This window comes from Temnothorax nylanderi, unplaced genomic scaffold (genome assembly GCF_030848795.1).
Source record: "Temnothorax nylanderi isolate EJ_2023f unplaced genomic scaffold, tnyl_v1.0 TNYL_tig0176_pilon, whole genome shotgun sequence".
NCBI classification, from domain to species: domain Eukaryota; kingdom Metazoa; phylum Arthropoda; class Insecta; order Hymenoptera; family Formicidae; genus Temnothorax; species Temnothorax nylanderi.
The window spans coordinates 193,780-216,152 of NW_027249238.1; the positions used below are offsets into that span (position 1 = coordinate 193,780).

Consider the following 22,373-nt stretch of genomic DNA (forward strand, 5'->3'; position numbering starts at 1 on the left):
ATAAAACACATATCGTTTTTTACAAATAAATCATAAATTTCTTGTTTTACGTTACATTAACTCAATTTTAATTAGTCAATTCTGCTTTTCTTGTTTTCTACTTTCTAGTTTCTTAATTAATATTTTATTTGTGTCACCTTATATTTCCAAATATTAAACAAAACATTATTTCATCCATGTTGATAAAATAATACGGTATTATTTGGTAAATAAATTAATCGTCGATTAAGTTAATCAGAATTTAGCCGCACTCACCTTCAACGTAAGGCGATGTGTAAGGAGAACAAAACGAATGATCGCGGCATCGAGGAGCAACATCGTCGTCCAATAGCGACCGTTTCCCGAGCTAGGGACCGACCCGGTTGGTAGAGCGACGAGAACGTTTTCACGCCACGCCGCTGCCGCCGTCCGCGAGTTCGCGCAGTGTGCGCGCCTGGCCGCAAACGGACCGTAGGTTACGTGCGTCAAGTGCGTGTGCCGTTCGCGGAACCGTTGCTCGCATCGCCGCGACTCTTCGCTCGCCGTCGTCGTCGTCGTCGTCGTCGTCGCCGCCTCCTCCGGACGTTACCCGCGTGGTTCGACAGCGAAGGGCCGCTACTCGCTGACGTGATCGTGGCTCGACACATGGCACGTTGACTCCCGGCGACGAGGAGCCGAGCCGAGCCGAGAGTGGAGAGCGGGCAGGAAAACGAGAGCCGGAAAAGAGTACCGCGCGCGCGGCCCAGCCTCCTCGCGAGTGCGTGCGTGCGTGCGTGCGTGCGTCGCGCGCGTGTCTCTACTATTTCTGCGTCCCGCTAGGATCCCGAGATTCCCGAGGAAGCGGCGGAAGACCGACCAGCCAGGATGACCAGCGGCGAGGAGACGGGCAAGAGTGTAATGAACGTCGAGACCGTGTATCGCGAGGTCAACGCCAAGAACGGTTGGGCGTCTTTCTATCAGGTGAGAAAGGCAGGAACGAGGGTGAAGGAAGGAAGCGAGGAAGGAAGGAAGGAAAGAAAGAAAGAAAGAAAGAAAAAGCGACGGAAGGGGAGGGCGAGAAACGGCTCTTCCGCTCGGCGACGCGCTCTTCCGCTACCGTTTCCGCGGAGCGGTGGAATCACGCGATTCTCCGATGCCTTCCCGGCTGAGTGCTGACACGTCGCCGTGCCGCCGGCTCCTCGTCGCGTACCTCGTCAATTCGCCGCGCACCTTCTCTCTCTTTCCGTCTCCTGACTGCTCTCTTTCTCCCTGTTTCTCCCTCGCGCGCGCGCGCGCGCGCGGACTCTCGCGTCCCGCGTTATCGCTCCCCCGGGATCGCTCTTTTCCGCGGCCGCCTTGTTTTCCCTCGCTCTCGTAAAACGCTCTCGTGTGTCAAGTCTGTCAGAATTCTCGACCGAGAGATCGAGCGCCGTCCGTGGAGTCATCCCCCGGCACGGGGGATTCACTCAGCCGGATTCTCTCTTCACGCACGAGCGGTGATAACCGTCCGATAAGATCGGGACGCGAACGTCATGTGCACGCGGAGACGCATACATATATTTTTTTTTCGTCTAAATGAGGGATTTAATTCGAATACGCGAGGCTCCGGTCTCCCCGATCAGCGATTTCTCTCTCTCTCTCTCTCGACGAGAATATGTTCAAGGCGTTTCTTTATTGTGTCTACGGTCGATAGTAGCCCCGTGACGTTCCATGCGTCAACACGGAGACAATAGGCAGTAAAGTAATACCGTTCGATTGCCGACACGCGCGGATTCGCCGAACGCGATACGGCTTCCGCGTTATTACCGCCGGATGCTAGCTGCTAGCGGGCGGGGGATTCGCGCGACGCCGACGCCGAGAGAAAACGCGAGTCGCACTGGATTTACGGTATTATACTGATCGATTTAAATTGCGGAAGGAAAGGGATTTCACGGGAGAGAGACCCGGGTGAGCCGAGAATCGACGACGCACGCACGTGTATAACGTGCGATTGTACTCGTCAAGGTCAGGCTTCAGGCTTCCAACTTGGAAGTACGTATTTAGCGATCGCACAATTTCTCCGAAGTGCAACATGAGAAACGACTCGTAATTGTTCGTATTGTACATTTCGGAGCAATAATATTATGAGATATGCTATTGTATTAATTAATTCAGTATAATTAATTGATTCATTATTTGTGTCTATTTCAATCAATGTAAGGAAACTTTAATCTTGGTTTAACTTACTTTTCATCTTTTTCTAATTCTTAGAACTTATAGAAAAGGATAAGAAGTAAGTTAAAACGAGATTAAAGTTAGTCTACATTGATAGAAATGGGCATTAGTGTTTGAATATGTATTGAAAATCAAAACCTTTCTAAGATTGATTCTTGTTAATTGAGGTTTTTTCATGCTACGGATAAGTTTTGTTTTACAATTTTTGTCTGTGTGAGCGTAACTTTATCAGGATTTTGTAATTTAAAAATTGTTAATCTAAAAATGTATGTACTAGCTAGAATGTGCAACAAAAGTGCAATATTTCTGGTTACTCGAATACAACATCTAATTTATCTAATTTATCTAATTTGTTTAATCTATATATATTAACCAGTAATTTGATCTTCTATAAATGTACAAGCAAACATTATTATTTGCTGTGAGTTTGTACATCAGACTTGATTTGCAATTATATTGTACATTTTGGAGCAATAATACATATTATGAGATATGCGATTATGTTAATTAATTCAATTAGTTAATAACTGAATATGTATTGAAAATCAGCAGCAAAATTAAACTTTGAAATTTTAAATATGTACAAATTTCTATTCATATTTATCTTTAACGTGTTCAATTTAGTTTTATTTACTTGTAAGACAAATGTTTCTTTGTACGGTAACTCTATCGTTAATGACGCGCTTTTTAATATTTTGCAGAACATACGTAGCGAGTGTGAATCTTTTGATTATACATGCAACGAATCAAAAAAACCACAGAACAAAACCTTGAATCGCTACAGAGATGTGGCGCCGTACGATCACACTAGGATTATACTTAAAAGAGGTGTATGTGATTATATTCACGCCAATCTTATACGGGTAAATATGTTACGTTAGAAGTTATTTCATAGCACAGTATAAGCGACTGGTAATGATAAGACGAGTATATTACATGATTTGTCTGCACATAGGTGGATCATGCTGAAAGGCAATATATCTTGACGCAAGGACCCTTGCCAAATACCGTCAGTCACTTTTGGCTAATGGTATGGGAGCAAAACAGTAGAGCCGTATTGATGTTAAACAAGGTAATCGAGAAGAACCAAATCAAATGTCATCAATATTTCCCATTGGACGATGTAAAACCCACTATGACGTTCGAAGATGTCAGTATAAAAGTGGATTATATTAGCAAGAAAGAATCGTCGGATTATACTACTAGAACATTACGGTAAAGGAAATACATGTATTACTAACTGTATCATATTCTCATCGAGATTTGCTTTATAATTAGCAATTTTTAACTTATCTACAGTATAACGGACTTGGAAAGTAACGATAGTAGGGAAATCTTACATTTTCATTATACCACTTGGCCGGACTTTGGAGTACCGCAACGTCCAACGGCCTTTTTACGTTTCTTGGCAGATGTCAGGAAATCAGGAGCATTAGATCAAAATGTTGGCCCACCCATTGTTCATTGTTCTGCAGGAATAGGAAGATCGGGAACATTTTGCTTGGTTGATGCATGCTTAGTACTGGTATGTGAAACGCGGCAAACGATTTCTGGTTTGCAGGAAACTGCTTTGGCAATCATTAATCACTTGTTCTTTTTATTGTAGATTGAAAAATGTGGTTTAAACGCCTTGGATGTGCGGCATGAATTGTTGGCAATGAGACGGTCTCGTATGGGCTTGATACAAACACCCGAACAACTTTGTTTTTCATATGCTGCCATCATTCAGGGAGCAAAACAATTGCCATTCGATAACATGGTAAGTAATCAATAGTTACACAGTGTTATTGTCTAACGAATAGATTATGATAACAATTAAATAGTTTTAAATTTTACAATGTTTTTTTCTATATTGATATTTTAATGAACATAAGTATCGGTGCATTCTTTTTCTGCAAAGTATGTCGTTTTAGATAAGAAAATGTTTTCAACAAAATTATTTTGATAACAGTAAATTATTGTAATCAAATTTAATCATCGATTTATTATCGATTATGCATTTTACATTTTATTACGTTTTACAGGATCTTAACAACGAAATAACTCATGATGAAATAATAACGACTTATGACGAGATGAATAATAAAAGTAACCATCCATTAGAAAAAGACGACGAACCTCCTCCTCTACCACCTCCAAGAGGAGAATCTTTAACGCGTAGTATGATGGCAGATCTAAGCTCGGATGGTTCGACTGATAACGGTATTTCTCTCTTTCTCATTGTAAAGAAAAAATTGTTTTAATGGTTTTAAATGGTTTTTACGTCATAATAGGTAACATTAATAAAAAAGAATATGTCAATTACAGATGAAACAGGTGGACCACCTGATAAACCGCTACCAAGTGAACCACCAAATCATGTAGAATTATCTGATGCAAATCTATCTACATCTGCTACAAATTGTGTAGATGAACAAAACTTAGACGATGGCACGGTACTTGACGAAACTCTTTCCGACGACGCTGAGAACTCTATTGTAACAAACAATTCTCCGTCCAATTCAGACGCGTAAGTAACGTCCTTTAGTAACAAACGCAAATTATTTAATGGTTGTGTTAATGATCATAAATTTTATTTTCTTAAAACAGGAAAGGGGAAGTACGTCGGCGCAAAACGGAAAAGAATGAACGACTAGCGACACAAGTACGTGAGATGAAACGCCGGCAGAAGGAGATGGAAGAAAGGCAGAAATTCAAGAGGTCATTATTTTACCCCCTTAAAATAAGCTTAGGCATTGGGATCGGTGGGGGTATCATAGCGATCTGTTACTATATGTACATGCGTAGTTAGATCTATCGTATCATATTTAAGGATGTCGTACGTACGTATATATCACCTTTCGAACTATCAGTAACATTTCGATGACTCGCATAAACAAAGAAAGTTATTCTTAATACGCGATTCTATTGCGAAGTTTTAATAACCTAATTTTGGTTGAAACATCTTCGAGAGAGTAACTAAATAAAAGATTTTCGTATCATACGATCGGCAGTAGAATCACATCGCCAGCAATACCGCAAACGATACTGGCTCCATTTATTGAAAAAATGAGCAAAAGGAAAAAGAAATAGAGAAAAATAGAAGAAAAAACAATGCTAAGAAGTGCAAGATAGTACAATTTTGAATTGCACTGTTGCATATTCGAGTAGTAAGAACAAGAATGGAAACGGATGAAGCAGAAAAGGAGATGAACTTTCGATTTGTATTTTTATATTGTGATTTATTTTATAAGTATCTAGAATGTTAGAATATGTATATGTTCTTTTCACAATTCTTTTATTACATTTGCTACAAGAAACGAATAGCTTATTACGCATACGCGTTTATGGAAGAAACGTTAATGAAGATAAGTTAAATTTTACCACACAATTCTTGTAGATAAAATATAAACATACCTGAAGAATTGTGTTAACTATCCAGGCAAATTACTCTTGTAGGTAAAATATTTACTCAAGAACTAATTATGCAATGCTATATCACAATATAATCATATAACTTTATAAATATATGATTGTGTGGATTTGCATAAATTTCGACTATCTGATCTTTTTATTTAACGCTCATATAGTGATAAACATAAACACAGAATGAAAATCACAGATATATAAAACTGAATTAAGCGAAAAGTCAATCTAATTGTTGAGTAGCTTTGCTGTTCCCCGCGAATAGATATATTTCTATCTAGCTAAATTTGATTTAGTTCTTTTTCTTATTATCTACTTAATATGACGATAAATAAGCAAAAGAAAGAAGACAGATTATATCTGTGGTTTTTGTTTAACCGTTTCTAAATGAATAAACTTGATGTTAATATTACACCAAAATCTAGTTTCGAATGAAGAGCTAGGATGAAAGACTTATTTCCAAATCATCCTCACAATTTATCACTTTAATTCATGTTTTCAAATAATGTAAGTTTATGTGTTACATTGTAGGGAAGTTAAGAATATAGAATTTATAGGCACATAATCTTCATTTTTTAAATGAAAATATGGATTCAATGATCTGGAAATAATCTATTCAATTTCTTTAGTAGCGTTAAATGGATATATTAGTGATAGGCCTAGAAAGAATTTGTTAAATGATTTTATTGCAGTTTCATAGATAAATCTTTTTAATTGCTGATTGGAGTAGATTCTACTGTCCTGTATCAAAATCATTTATGAAAATTTAGATTATGCATATATTATACATTAACACTTCATAAAAAAGTTTAAAAATGTTTCTCATGATAATCTTTAAATTTTTTATTGTTTGGCTATGAGTAAGATATACTTTTTTCTTATTTGCAATCTTTTTATTTTTCTTTTTTGTTACAAGAGAATGTTATATCTCATGCAAATCGCCATCTGGGATGATAATATTTAGTGCAATTACTGATAGTTGAATATACAAGATAATATTTGATGCAACTACTGATATAACTCATATAAATTTGCTGTTGTTCACGCGAATCCTATTTGCACGATGATAGATCGTAGAATCAATTATTTTAATCTGCAACAAGACATTCCTGATGTATCAATAATAGCTTCGAATTTCTTACGCTTACAAAAGGAATTATCTTAGATGCGATCATGCAAAAAGATTGAATTTCCCATGTCAGGAGAATTTTTGCTGATAAATTATTTTTATTTTCTTTCTGTTATTAAATAATTTGCAAAAAGGATATCACGAATTTTTAGTTTGATATAGAAATCGTTGGTAACAGTAAAAGAAAAGACACAGAAATATGCTATAAACAGGCAAAGTGTGTTATTTCCAAGAGTTATTAGTAGATTTCCGTGATATTTTCTCGCTTTGAATCTTTAAATCGAATCCTATTTATGCATTTATCTCAATATCCTCATTAAACTTCGAAAATTTAGTAATAAAGTTACGTTCATTGTTAGAGAGAAGTTGGAAAGGGTTTAAAACGAAATCTTAGAAAATGTGAATTCCAGCTCATTGCCCAACAGCGTACGTTGCAAGCTGTGCATTGAGCATTGCGGATAAAGACTGAGAGTACGTCTAATGACTTCTAGGAGGGCAGAAGGCGGGGGAAATAAACGAGCGGTGAAATAACGAAAGTTAAGCCCGCGTATTTCTTAAGTCGAGCTTTTATATAAGCCACTTTGAGAGAAAGACTTGTCAGATCGTGTTCCAATCCAAAGATAAAAGCGTGATGAGAAAATGTGCGTCGCGACGTCTTCAAAAGGTGTGCGTCGCTAAAGCGTATTTTTTACTTTTGTACGTTACTACACACCGTTGGAGCACGATCTCCCAACGAGGTTTTCAGACACGTCGTACTTGCGCATATCGACGTGCTCGTCTTCGCGTGATTATGTACGTTTAGAACGTTGCAAAAGAAATTGAATGGAGAACGGAAAGGGAGCGAGAGCAATCTACGTGAAACACGATGTCGAGGGGATATGCAGTATTCTATTGTCAACAACACGTTTTAACTTTACGCACTAATATACTATTGTTATCTAATTTTTATCGAGATATTATTTATGTAAGTGTAAAACCGCAGTCTGCGACGATTCGATTGAAATAAGGAAACGACGCGATTAATCTCGTGACGATCGTTATCACGTCGTTAGCGAAGCGCACCATGGCGTGGAGATCTTTCAGTCGTTCCATGCGTCTTGAAATTGAATCGAAGATGTGTCGAAATTTCGAGGACGGCACATAATTCGCAATTATCCATCCGCCGTTTTATGCATGAAAAAGAACCGAGACGAACGATCGCAGACGCTCATCTCTCCTGTTGTTGGCGATCGCGCGAAGCTTCCGGAAGTGAGACATACGCTCATGAAAGTCTACAGGTCACGAAGACACGGTGCTAATTAAAAGTTCCAAAATCGATGTGCGCTCCGACGTGCGTGCGTGCGTACGTGCGTGCGTGCGTGGACACGAGATGAGAAGCGCGTGTATGAGAGAGTGAAGGAACGATGAGAGCAGCCACCGATGTTGATCGTGCAACTACACTCATCGAAGCACTATTCGGGAAAATGCGGTTTCGCATTACCATTAGAAATTGAATTTCCCCCCGGTTTAAATTTTAAAGTAGTATTTTTCATTTTTATTATAACGTTTTACATTAGAGAAAACCGTTTTTCTCTTGCCGATTATATTAGGTATGACAATCTGATTTTATACGTGATCTAATTATAAGCCTTTGAAAAAGTATCTATATGGACTTCACATTCAGCATCGGACAAGGCATGAAAGAGCAAATCCGGCGACGCATTCTTTTATACTACTCGTGTGCATACAATAGATATAACGTTACATACAAACAAAAAACACAGAAACATAGCTAAGTGCCTACTCGTACAAACAAGGGGAGGGAAGGGAAACCAGAGCGATCGGTGAATAGTGTTACGGTAGCGACTTCTCCCCTTTTTGGAAGAGCATAGTCACCGTGGAAGCGAGCCGTTTTTATTACCCGACAATATATAAATAGATAGTTATCTAGTAAATCTTAGATTGATTTACTCAAAATGGTACTTTCGGTGCTCCCACTATATTTAAGGCAATAGTAAAATATCGCCTTTCTCAATTATTTTATTTTTTCGTAATGCACAGAATTTTTGTGATTAACGCATTATCTTTGGTAATCAAAAACTTGGTTTTTTTTTTCAACAAAAAACTAAGCGTAAAAATTGGCAAGACATCTCTGGCATAGAATAATTGTAATGGAAATGCAGGTCTTGCTCGATTAGGAAAATTTCTTACATCTTCTTATAATAATTTTTTTATTAAGGTCCTATAGAGAAAGACCATTTTGAATCAATCAGTCTACCATAATCTCCGGATTGCCGAGCGATCGTGTATCAGGGTAACGACGGAATGCGAGCGATAAAGTCGAGCTTATTCTCGAGTAGAATCGATTTTATATCATTAACTTATAGGCGCGCTTGATCTTGCGCAAGGAAATTTTGACAGCCGCAGGAACTTACGTCTCCAATTTAAAGCAATATATGTGGATCATCGTGGCGATATCGAACGTTTACGATTCGATCGATACGCTTGGCAGCCGGATTAATAATAATAAGAATCGAGTGTACACATTAGGCAGATGTAAGAATGGCGAGACAGAGAAAATTGACGACCCTTGATTCTTAGAAGCGCACCAGCTAGAGCATACATTTTATAAATCATGATGTCGTTTAATCTACATATTGCATCCTTTATATACGACGGGGCCTTTTTACAGTTACTGACGATTATCAATCGTTGATTATCGACGCGAAAAAAAAACATGGATTTATCTCAATATGAAAAATAGATAACTGTGAGCGTGCTTTTCAAAGGATTAAGTATGTGAAGGTGGAGAAAACTGTACGCTTGTGCGATTAATCGACTATCAAAATCTTGCAAAATAAACAATTTATTTTTATAGTTTTTTTTTAAATTCTATCAAAGATCGTAGGTAGAAAACGAGAAATTGCAATAAAAATTTGTAAAATTCACTAATAGAATCAAAACAAAATCTGGCTATGCGTTGAGATGATTATGTAGAACATAATTTCTTTTTACGTTGTTTTGATACTTATATATATTAAAAGTATTTCGAAGATTTAAAAAAATAACCGATCGCACAGCGTCGGTAAGGGTAATATTTCTCTCTAGTCCATTCTGCATCTTGCACAACTCGAACTGTAGTTACATTTACGATGTATCGTTGTAGAATTATAGCGTCGAATGGTATTTTAATGTATAGAAAACTGAATGCACAGAGTAAAAGAAGGAAAACGGAAACTGGAAGCGTGTGTGAAAGAAAGAATTGGGTAAAGAAAAGAAAGAAAATAGGTGAAGAGAGGAGCGGAGCGCGTAGAGTATTGTCTCAATTTGCCGCACAAATTACCAGCAAAATTCTACAAATTATCTGAAACTATTAAGCACTTAAATATAAAGTCTTATTAATTTCTTGAAGAGTGAAATACGTATTTTTTTAGAAAAATTTTTTTGTTTCTAGAAAGTCTATTCTCTAATATGTATTTGTTAACAAACAAGCGTTATTCGTTGAGTTCTAATTATCGGACGTATCAGATTAGATCTATCTACTTATACATAATTAGCTGATATGACGGGAAGATCGCAACGTTAAACCGTTCCTCTCTTTCGCCTGAATTTCATGAGAGACGAGTTACACGGATAGGCATTGGATGACACATGAAGATTTGCATACAATAAAATTATTTATAACAAAAGTAACGAAACGGCAAAATCAATGCTCTCGCGAATACGCACGTGCATCAGGCCGCTTCGTTCGAAATGGTTCCCTCCTACGAGAACACATTCTAGAGGCTGTACTTGGCAGATATTTTACACAACTCGAAGTATAGCGTTGGGAGAGTAGAATCTTTCGCATTGTAGATTTCATACACCATAAATTTAAAACACGTAATTCTTACAATTGTGCATTTTTCACCGCGAACTTATTTTCGCAAAATACATTTCTGTGGAGAGTCCGGATTCATGTACTATGGATTCAGGTAATACAGATGTTTTTTTACGAATCATCGACGCAAGTATAGTAGATCCCAGACAATCATGGCGAAGGCATCTCAAATTGTTTAATCGGATATACTTTCTTTTGTTTATATCCTTATATTAGAAAGACATAAAGATTACAATTAATGTAGTAGATTATTGATTATTCGTTAAATTTGTAGGAATATTTTGTTTAGTACGTTTCGTTATAATGCCCGATGATCCATCAAAAAAATTCGGCGTTTACCAGGAGTACCTTAAAATCTTAATAAAAATCACTATGTTTTGCATCTATTTGCATCTATATATTTTATTTGTGACTAGCGCGTTCGATTTTGGTTCGTAAGCAATGTTGATAATTGGCGACTCTTGGTACGCATATTATTTTCCAATTAGATTAGTCTCTCGGCGACAATAACGGCTGTACTAGTATCAGTGTTTGAATATTATTTTGAATTAGCCACGAATCTCATTTTCGTAAATGTACGAATTGCTGATAGCTAATGAATCTAATGATAATAGTACATCGGTTATTGATATCTTTCTCTACCTTAGAGTTGAGTGATTGAATCGTTTATTTCGAAAATTATAAATACAACATTAAAAATTGCATTTAAAAAATGTTTTTTGTTTTTTTTGTTTTTTTGTTTTTTTTTTTTAAATAAATTGTCAATTCTTGATATTGCAGAATTAAAGTTATATTATTTTCGAAATAAACGGCTCGATTTAAATGATCCCAGATGATCCCGATTCTGTCCTATCTTGCAATCTGGATTCAAGATTCTCAAATCGCATAAATCCCGAGACATTTGCATATATATTTATGAGCGATGCGAACAGTCCCCCTCGAATTATTACCCAGCGCAAATTATTTTACCCTCGTCTGTCATCTCGTACTTAGTCTTTCACGTCTAACTAAAGCCCGTAGAGATCCTTATCTGATGATTTCTTTCAGATCAAAAAGCGAAACTACCGAAAGCGGCGAATCTGTGCACAAGGAGGCTGAATCCACCATCTAAATTGAAAGAAAAAAAAGAAAAAACCGTCCTTCCATAGAATAATTCTCCGTTGTGTGTGCCTTGTCATACTTTAAAGAGAACCATACCAGACATGGAGAATCTGTTTCAGTACAATAAAACTACTTAATAGAAAAAAATAAATCAGACTGTTTGCTACACAGAAATATGATGTATGCATATTTGTTTTCGCGAACTCTCGAGTCCTGGACTATATTTAATAAACGACTCACGATTTTCGTTCTTTCCTGGTTTCCAGGTGATTTCATCAAAATCATCAAATGATTCATAAGGTGATTTCATCACCTAGAAATTGGGTGATTTTACAAACTGAAAAGAACCAAGAATTTTTAATTGATATCTTTTACAGTACATTAATTAATGTATTGTAAGAGAAGCATAAAAATAAACGAAATCGTAAAGAATAAAAACTGAGCAATAAATGCATTTATGACATTGACATACTTTCGCCATTTGCTTTATTTTTGATTTGTCGATAATTCGTTTCCCTTATATGGTTATTCTATCAAAACTTGAATTTTTTATTATATATTAATAAGTAGAAAGAATGTTTTTTAATTTACGAATTATTGTGCAATATTGATAAGAACAAGATTAAATTTTCACATATGCTGTGATGTAATAATGTGTAACGTTATATGAACGTGTGGCGTTCTAAAACGGCTCTCTCTTATGTCATACATCACGTGAAGATCTAATGACTACATCTTAGATAATAAAATATTTAACAAGAATATATCTTGTAAAACATTAAGAATAAAATAAATTATGAAATTCATTCTTATTATTTTGATTAAAATTGACAATAATAATAATCGACAAATATAATAATAAAGTAATCATATGCACGGTTAATTATGGTATATTACGACTTTTTGACGTAGAAGCAATCCCCTGTACATCGAATATCTTAATTATTTTCAATATTACTTTTTCATTATCATAAAAAAATATATATTAGCCGACAAAATCTAGTTAAAACAGTTTTTTTTAAATAAAATCAATGAAATATGTTGGCAATTATATTCTAATAAAAGACCTAGAGAAAAAATAGAATTTTCGAATGCAATAATATTTAAACACTTGAATCTACAGCAAAAAGAAATTAGGAAAAACTAAATATACCTAAATAAGATGTATTTTATAAGATGGGAAATACACACACCTTCGATACAAGCAAGAATATGGCAAAATGTTCTAGATTTTGTCGCCTTGTTTTGATGGGCGTATATTTGCGCGGTAATTTTGGGGAATCTCGCGCCAGGTACACGCGAAGCGAGACCGTCAGTATTTTACGCGTAAACAGACAAATATCGAGGAGGACGTTCCCTTGTAGTCAAGTTAACACTTGCCAGGCCGGCAAAACAAAAAGCAACGTAATAAACTCAGGATAGATCGACGATGTTGTCGTGTGGTCGTGTCCACCTAGTTTACCAGGTCAGTTATCATCCGTCGTAGAACGTCATTGTATAATTAGCGTGCTCTGGTTTGACGTCATTGTTTCATATAAATACCGAATGCCCGATCTCGGCCACCATAAACTCACGAGAGAGCTGCCTACGACGTGCTATTGTACTCTTAACAGACGATTCATATTGAGACTACTTCCTCTTTTGAGTAACGATATCTCGAACGTGCGGGAGTGACCGTCATTTTCTTATAAAGTATCGTCGATATAATCCAGTATCTTCAAATAATAGAATGGTAAGTAGGTATATCTATCTTGAATTTAAACAGATTCACGTGTTAATTGTTGCCGTTGAATGTACAATTTTTGTATTACAAATCCAACAATCTTTCGTATAATTTACGAAAAAAATTTTCTTGAAAATAATTAAAAAATAAATTAATTCCGCAATTTATTCGAACGTTTGTGAAAATGTCAAAAGCAAGGCCGTTTTATTCTAATGATATATTCATCCATATATCGGAGATATATTTTATACCGTACTGAGCATTTTTTAAAGATACCTAATAAGTTTTATTTAGAATAAAAATGTTGGGATTCTTCAAACACAGATTATCGATTATTCGCGAATCTTTAGATGTCTATCGATGCTATATGAATATAAAGGCGCTATCTTTTCTTCTTTTTTAGATGGCTACCACATTCGTTGGTTTTGTTCTGCTGCTCGTCGCCTGCTCTTACGCATTACCTCTTAGAACGGCGAGCATGTATGGTTCTCCCTTGCTTGTTGTGCCGATAATCGTTCAGGAACTCGACGATTCCCGAGCTTTGATAAACGAGGAACCGATATACGCGTTAGACGACGGCAACCTCAACATCGAGAAACGCAGTACAGAGGAAGCAGATGATGATGATGATGATGATGATGATGATGACCTCGAGACCGCAGCTGGTACCAATGTTCTCCGTCCTCTCTTCGTCTATCGCCAGCAAGTCGCGTATCGAAAACGTGTCAGAGACGCTCGACGAGGTAGGCGAATATAAGCGGAGGAAGGAAAATCGATTTGGAGATTTCGACAGTTGCAACTGATTGATTATCCTATTTTGGTATTATCGGGAAGATAATACATTCGAGAGATAGGAGACCTCCATCTAAAGCCTTACTGGTAAAGATCTTTAAAATCCTAAAGAAGGATTGAAAAAGAATCGAGCTTGTGATGAGAAAAAACCTTATGAAACTTAGAAAAAGGATACGCAAAGATCAAAGAAAGATAGATAAATAAAAGGGATAATTAAAAGGAAATGGAGATAGCTTTGCATCAAGATGATTCGATTAAACAAAGTACAAATATTTGTTTTGAAAAATACCAAGCTATAATGATAATATGGCTGTTTTATAACGAAATATCCAAAGCTTGTCAGGGACTGAAATAAAGCTTGCCGCTCGTGGATATTTCTGGGTGTATCCGTGAGCGCAGGAGAGTAAGAACTCAAGCTTATAAACAGCGAAGCGGAAGACTCGTGCCAATATGAAAATTTTGGGCGCAAATAAAACTGTTCACATGTCGACGAAGCTTATCGCTGAGTTAAATATGTGAGGTATAGAAAAAAATACAGAGAACCGGTAACGAAAAAAAAGTTTTTGTGTTGAAGAACGGATGAACCTTAAAACGGTAGCAAGGGGTATTGAACTCGCACGGTATAATTACGCTAAAAGGTTGTGGACCTCGTTATTTCGACGAAAATTAACCGTGCAAATTAACAAGCGCGGACTAATCTACTGATTCAGGAAGGCCTTTTTTTTTAGCTAGCTTTAAGCGAAGCAACAAAAGTGACCGGAGAAATGAGGAAAGCATTTAACTATTTTACGATCATGTACGATCTCTTTAAAAGATCCTGTAGGTTTAAGTCAGATTAAAGTTAAGTCTACAAGAGAGGGAGCTGATTAAAATAACAAATAGAATAACAGAAGAATTAGAGGAAGCGCCAAGTTTATGTATTTCTTTATAATCTAATTAAATAGCGATACTTTAATTGTAAATCAATTATTAGTGAAAAAAAAAAACGTTAATGATCGAAAGCTGTCTACCAAAGTTGCATTACGCAAGTAAGTAAATTAATGATATTGTGAATATTCAAATGTATGTACTATATGAACATTACATTGTGATACGATTTCTTCGAGAAAATGTTACGTGTGCAAATATATGACATTTTATAAATAAATGTAGAAAATTGATTATATGTTTACTTCTTATTCTTGCCATAATTTACAAATAATGCATCATAAGGATTAACTTAATGTATTGATACACAATGAGTACATTTTTCATCTCTTAATATAATTACTTGTCGTAGCGTAAACCTGTTATTGATACAATATAAGAAAATTATTAAAATATAGAATTGAGAACAGAAATGGATCGAATAACGATAATTTATTATTTAATTTTATTAAAATATATTATAATTTTATTTTAAAGTATAAAATTTTTAAAGAAACTTAACGTCAATTAATTTAATTACAAGCATCAGCTTTTACTGGCGAAGAAGTTTCAATTAGAAAACATTATTAAAATCGTTTCAGGCGCAATCTTGTCAAGATTACAATTAAAAATTACAATTCAGATGTTAATGACAAGTTTAAAATAATTTATTTTACATTACATTTACTGAAATATCAATATATATTTCTCTGTTTCTCCTATCAGGAATAATTTGTCATCACTACTTTTCAAGATCTACTTATAAATCTGGCTATGCATATCTAATTTTCCCTTAAAGAGAAGGGAAAGTACGAAACTCAGAAACTTCCAGAATTATTTTCCCGGAAATACAGGATATCTCCAGTAGTTACGATAAGGTTCCCTCCTGTCGTTTGCTCGATATCTTTGATTTGGAAGCTGTCCTCGATAATACGGATACCGATACGGGTATGGTGGTTGATATCTATCTTCAGCTACGTCGAGATCGCTCTCAAGATTCGCACTCCGTTTCGATGAAATGACACTCCTATTCTCGTCATAATTGTTAGGCTCAACATCACCGGAGACGTTCTCGCTCGATGCGAGATTCGAGTAATCCGCGTCGCCTTTTCTAGCTTGGCGAGTTAGACGAGCCGGTATTAAACTAGGATCCAATAAGATATCATACGATGACAAACCTACAGATGGTTCCTCTTTGTCATCACCTTCTCGATCTCCATTGTGTTTTAAGTGCTGCGTGTCCTTGATATAGCTGCTGGAAAAGTCCCCAGTTAAAGTTGTGGATGCCTTATTAAAGTATAATGGATTTTTCGCGTGTTCTCCAACTTGGGTAGTGTTCTTCACGAGATTTTCATCGAGCAAAAGATGCTTAGTATTATTCTGCACATTCTTTTGTTTTAGCAGATCTGCCGGATGATTCTCAACATTTCCTACCTCATGTGCGTTATCCCACAAAGTTTCAATTGTCGTTGACGATCCTGTGGGCATTGATTCTGCCAGGATCGTCGCAAGAGAGCAGAGGCTGATGAAGATGACGCTGAAGCGTTCCATTTGAATCACAGATTTTCCGAATGATACAAAGACTACAGCTCTCAATTGCCGACTAATAGCTCAAGTAAGTTGAAGCAAGTCTTTTATAGCTCGTTCTTCAAGACTCGTTGCTAAATCACTCGTTAAACACCATCGAGTCTCGATATCGTTAAGAGTGCGCTAACGATAAGTATAATATTTCTTCGTGGTCGGTCAAACATCAGTTGTTGAAATATTCCAACGTTCTCGTACGTTACATTATTTCACAATCGTATCATAAACTTGCGAAATGCAAGAAATCATATTTAAAACATTAAATAAAATAAATGTTCAACTTTCTACAATTTTTCTCAGTTTTAATCTTTCGTTAAAGATATTAAAATGTAAGAAATAAAATATTACTGGCACATATTATATGTTAAGCAAAACAAAAAAAAATGGTATTTTATTCAATATGAAAATATATGAAAGATACAGTAGGATTATAAATTATAATTCGTCAGAAGTAATTATTATATATGATTGACGATTGTGATCTGTTTCTATGGTCTTCATGATGCAGCATCCGCGCGACGAAGTTTACCGCAAGGTTGATACTCACGTTTATTAGCAAAGTAACGATAATTCTTTCAGCACGTCGTATAAAACCAGTACGATCCGTTATACCTTAACAGAGCTGGAAAATCCTTGGTGAAGTAGTCTCGTCGAAGCAACAGGAAGAACATCGCACAGTTTCATCATCTTGATGAAAAACGACTCATCGGTACGTTTTTAGATCAATCGTTTGAAAAGTCCAATTTTCACATAGCAATTAACACATCGTATATAAATGTATGAAGAATATACGCTACACTTTGCGTCAGAGAGATAATTAATCTCAATACAAAACTTCTATTTTAGAAAGATTATTAATAAAGTTGCAGAAAATATAAAAAGTATATAATTTACTAAATTATAATTCTGTGATCATTTTCATTATTAATGATAAATTTAAATTGTTATGCAATATAATATGATGGCACATAATTTTCTAACGGCAAATCAATGTTGTGTATTAATATTTTAGATATATATTTTTTGAGTAGTTAAATTTATTAAATTAAAATCTTAAGAAAGTAAAATCTATTATAAACTTTAATCTATTTAAGCTTTAAGCTATAAAGTTTTGCCTTTTAATCGTATTTAAGTCATAGATCAAGACTTAAACAGCTTATATTTAAAAGACTTTATTCATTGCATTTTATAGTTTGAAGGTATCATGTTCTTTGTGACCTTACTATTCGTGGGGATATTACACGCGAAACCTATTGAGTATGAAGACATTGCAAATCTGTTACCAACGGAACCTCAGACTACGAACGATACATTGGCCGCTATTGTGCGGGATCCGGTGGTGAAAGATGCTGTGCAAAATACGGTCGGCAATGGATCCTTAGAAGGCTTGGTAGTAAAGAAGAAAGTGTTTGTTGTGCCCGCTACTGAACCTACTAAGGTTTACATTTTATATATATGCTACTTAATTATTATGAATTATGAATATTATTTCAGTATTTTTGTGCATCTATTCCACTAAAGAACGATGTTTAAAAATGCAAATAAATACTGCTGTTATTAACGATACTTGTTAATTATTAGTGTGATTACGATTATTAGCTTTTATTAACGATAACGAGCCACGTCAAAGTGTGATTAATCCTTTATATAACAACAGCTCGGAAATGCCAATTAGTTATCAAAAAGAATTACGTAATTTCGCTGTTGCAGTATTAATTATTGTTTCATATTATTACGTCAATTCGTTTTTGGTATAGAGATGAATAACTCTAGGAAAATAGAAGAAATTTGACTTATATAATATAATCGAATTTATGTCGATATCTGAAGATAGAATCTCTTTAAGGTGGTGTCACAACGCGAACAGATTCTCGTCGTTCCTATGACGCATTTAGAGGATGTACGGAAAAATATAACGGAGACTGTAAACGCGGAAACTGAGGCAAATGGTTTGGCACTTACAGATGTTCAATCTTTCACCGAAAACAATGAAAATGGATACACAAACTCGGTAAAATTTGCATGTTGATACTTATCATCGTAACATATTTTTTTAAATATAAAATAAATCTTTCACTGAAAACAATGAAGATGGATGGATACACAAACTCGGTAAACTGTATATGTTGATATTTATCATCGCAACATATTTTTTGTATATATATATATATATGTTTACATAAATATAAATAACTTTACAGTTTTTCTAACAATTTTTTCACTTTTCATACTATATAATTTATAGTACTCCTATAAAAATGGTTTATTTTCCAGTTCATTAAAATCAATTTATTTATGTATTCATCCATCTATCCTGATTATATTTCATCATCAATTGCCATAATTATATTTATTTTAATTTTTCTAATTTAATTAATTGGTTATTTTCAAAAAGTATTTGTATTCTAATATGCGTTAGATCTATATCTCAAATAAAACAGAAATTTATTTCAAATTCTTATGTTCTGTTCTTATTTTAATGTATAGCCTTTGTCACGTAATATGTATAATGAGTTTTCCAAGTTTTGCATTATTTTCATATAAAGAAATAATTTATTTATATTTACCATGTAACCAACTTAATATTTAATTTTATAACCGACTGGATTGCTAACATGGAAAAATCATCGCTGTGTTCCATGTAATTTACGAAGAAATCATCAAAGAATATGTATAATAATGATCATAATGACCGAACATATGCATCTTCCAGGAAGGCAAAGATATTTCGTCCTATGCATTGCAGAATGATAATTTCTACGAAGCAACCGAGATATCTAAAACTACGCACGAGCCGCTCTTTATCGATAACATACCACAAGAAATTCCATATCTCGTGGCAAACCCGAGACAGGAAATAGTGCCACCGGAAGATCCATCCGCAATATCGGTACCAATCATCGCGTTCCTCGATCCCGCAAAAATTTCTAATGAAAAAATTGACGTGCCAATTGCGGGAGTATTATCAAGACAAGATGGAATGTTGAAGAGTCAACTGGAGAACGGACGTGATGAAATTCAACGGAATGTTCAAAATTACGTCGATGAAAGCTCGTGGAGCGTAGATCTTAATAACTGGCAACTCAATTCGTCTCCTTCGAAGGTAAATCAATTTGTCCCAATATTTAAGACAATATTTTAAGTTTTTTATTTTTTAGGAACTATGAAATTTCGGTTAATCGATGGACAAATGGTATAAACGTAACTGTAAAAGCCATTGTTATTACTGTCTTCAATTATTGTGGTTAAATTAAAATGATATCTGTATACATGCTATTAGACGTTAGAAAATAATGCTGCAGAAAATTAAATCTAAAATTAAACTATAATAAAGACGTTAGAATATTTTATAGATAACATTTCGAAATTGTAATAACTTATAATCGTTACCATCTATTTGTTATAACCAATTGCATTAAAAACTTAAGCTATAATGCTTGCATTTGAAGATATAAAAATAAATATATAGAAGAAGATTAAAAGAGATATTTCTTCATCATAGATGGAAGTATCATCTTCACTGTACGAGCCGACAAAAGAGACCAAGTACGCGAACGATATTAACCCTGAAAATTCATTGCCAGTTACAATGTCTCGTGTTGATATTGTAACACCACTCTTTTGGACTTCGGATGCGGATATTAACTATCCCAAAGATCCACGCGACATGGAAGTCGCCGCGGATATTGTCTTCAGACCGCTTTTCAGATATCGACAAGAGGTACAAAGGAGATCTTATAGAAGGCCGGCTTACAGAAGATACAATCCTTATGATTCTTATCCGAGACGTGATCGATATAGACCACGATATTCCGACGATTATTATTAGTTTATTATTATTAGTTTATTACTATATTATTACTGTATAATGGTAGTCAGTGTTCTCATTATTAAATGATTGATAATGTAAGTAAATAATAATCTTGCATAATATTGATAACAGTGTACAGTTACAAACTATTAAATTTACTGTTTACTGCAATTTTTATATTTTTAACTCGATTTTCTTAGATCTGTAAAATTTGAATGATAAAATGCGCTAGACTAATGTCTGACAATGAGTTAATGAATAAATTATATAATATTAATAATATATCGACATAATTATAATTAAGCAATTATCAAATAAAGAGTAAATTAAGTAAAATAAGTTATATTTCAGAAACTAGCTAGTTTTATGCTTTGCCATTTAATTCCTTCCCTCCTTCCAAATCTCTTTATGATGAACGATGAAATATTTAAGTGAGCAATTGCATATAATTATCTGTTATAATCGATTTTAATTGACACGCAACTCAGTTATGCGTCATATTCAGAGTTAAACTTGACATTCGCGGAGAATATTATTGGTAGTCCCTCAGATAAACACGTTTTCTCACATTACATATGAAATCTTCAGGATAGAAAGTGTGTATATGTTACATGGTCGCGAATTTACCGCTAAAAGCGGAAGTTTTGGAATTAATTTAACATTTACTGAATCGTATCTCGAGAGATTTAGAGATCGTTTATCTCCAAAGTGGCATATATAAAGCGCGCAGACATATATTCCAAGGCGGAATATGAAGGAAGTCCGTATACAGAAAATGTGTTCTGCCTTGAAAAATATTCGTGAATGCAGGTTAATATCTTTCAACTATTTTCATAAGAAAAATGAAAACCAGTGTATGTGCTCCTTTCAAAAGTAGCGCCGTATATACATAAAAAGTAGGATATGTATGCATAATTATAATATTTGAATCTTATTACTGTGATGGAACTGCAGACTAAAGTAATAATAGTTAATCTATAATCAGCGAAAAATGTTTAACAAAAAATGTTAACTTATTAAAGTGCGCTTTCTATGACGAATTACGATTGTTGCAATTAATTTTATACTAAAAATAAAGCATTGCTTTGTAATAATAGCGAGTTGTTATATGTTTCTTACAATTACATCTTCATCTATAATTATAACAACTTTATTCAATTAGAATTTCATTAATTATTTACATCATCAACATTTTAATCTATTTAATATTAAACGCATAACTTTGGAGCAAATGTTTGTAATAGAAAGATTTTTTTTGTGTATAATACACATCAGTAAATCCCTTTACATTAGACGACAATAAAACTGCAAATGTTAGTCAAGTGTGCTCTTGTTAGGCGAATTATTTGAACGATTATTGATACTTACTAGGAATACTAGGAATTGACATACTTACTGGGAATACGGTAGAAATTACTGCCGTCTGTAGTAAACGTGTTATTATTAAGACCCTCGGGGCGAAACAGTTAGTCACTCGCTCTTTCATCTAATAATCCATTCATGCGACGCAAGACAGCGGTTGTCTCTTCTTGATTAGCGTAATAAATGCGTTCGTCATACCCCGATAATGACTTTAATTAAAATTTAAACATAAAACATCGTTTGAATATAAAACGTTGATGGTGCAAAGTACAAAACAGACTTGATTATTTTTTATACCCTAAAGAAGAAAACGCTCATATAAAATGAAATAATTGCAAATATTTTTTTCACCCTTTTACTAAGGAGATTGTAAGAAGAATTAGAAATGTTAAAAATTGTATAAAATTCAAAACCTAAACTCTTATAAATAATATCAGCATGTAGTTTTTTTTTAGATTTTTTCACTGGTTAGTTTTTGAGAATATTTATAAGAAAGTTAAGATTTTTTTACGTCACAATAAAAATCTTA

The 22,373-nt window shown here is 34.7% G+C and overlaps 3 protein-coding genes across 5 annotated transcripts; 2 read left to right on the forward strand and 1 right to left on the reverse strand.

Annotated features, from left to right (window-relative positions):
• The first annotated feature begins 455 nt into the window (after window positions 1-455).
• On the forward strand, window positions 456-12,472 carry LOC139778213 (tyrosine-protein phosphatase non-receptor type 1-like). 2 transcript variants are annotated; one of them, XM_071716084.1, is made up of 9 exons: window positions 456-939; window positions 2,874-3,035; window positions 3,128-3,387; window positions 3,472-3,697; window positions 3,779-3,931; window positions 4,197-4,374; window positions 4,480-4,681; window positions 4,762-4,872; window positions 11,613-12,472. In XM_071716084.1, exons 1-9 carry the CDS (start codon window positions 844-846, stop codon window positions 11,674-11,676), a joined length of 1,452 nt encoding a protein of 483 aa, XP_071572185.1. In that variant the 5' UTR covers window positions 456-843; the 3' UTR covers window positions 11,677-12,472. The 2 variants fall into 2 exon arrangements, with proteins under 2 accessions (XP_071572185.1, XP_071572184.1); XM_071716083.1 differs by having other exon boundaries at window positions 4,762-12,472.
• Window positions 12,473-15,076: 2,604 nt separating this feature from the next.
• LOC139778219 (uncharacterized) lies at window positions 15,077-16,638 on the reverse strand. The gene has a single exon (XM_071716094.1). The coding sequence runs from the start codon at window positions 16,636-16,638 to the stop codon at window positions 15,922-15,924; it is 717 nt and encodes a 238-aa protein (XP_071572195.1). The 3' UTR covers window positions 15,077-15,921.
• A 416-nt stretch (window positions 16,639-17,054) lies between these two features.
• On the forward strand, window positions 17,055-20,821 carry LOC139778216 (uncharacterized). Of its 2 annotated transcripts, none has more exons than XM_071716091.1 (5): window positions 17,055-17,380; window positions 17,864-18,109; window positions 18,518-18,682; window positions 19,418-19,774; window positions 20,174-20,821. In XM_071716091.1, the coding sequence occupies exons 1-5, from the start codon at window positions 17,363-17,365 to the stop codon at window positions 20,498-20,500; spliced, it is 1,113 nt and encodes a 370-aa protein (XP_071572192.1). In that variant the 5' UTR covers window positions 17,055-17,362; the 3' UTR covers window positions 20,501-20,821. The 2 variants fall into 2 exon arrangements, with proteins under 2 accessions (XP_071572192.1, XP_071572191.1); XM_071716090.1 differs by having other exon boundaries at window positions 17,284-17,380; window positions 19,385-19,774.
• Window positions 20,822-22,373: the final 1,552 nt, after the last annotated feature.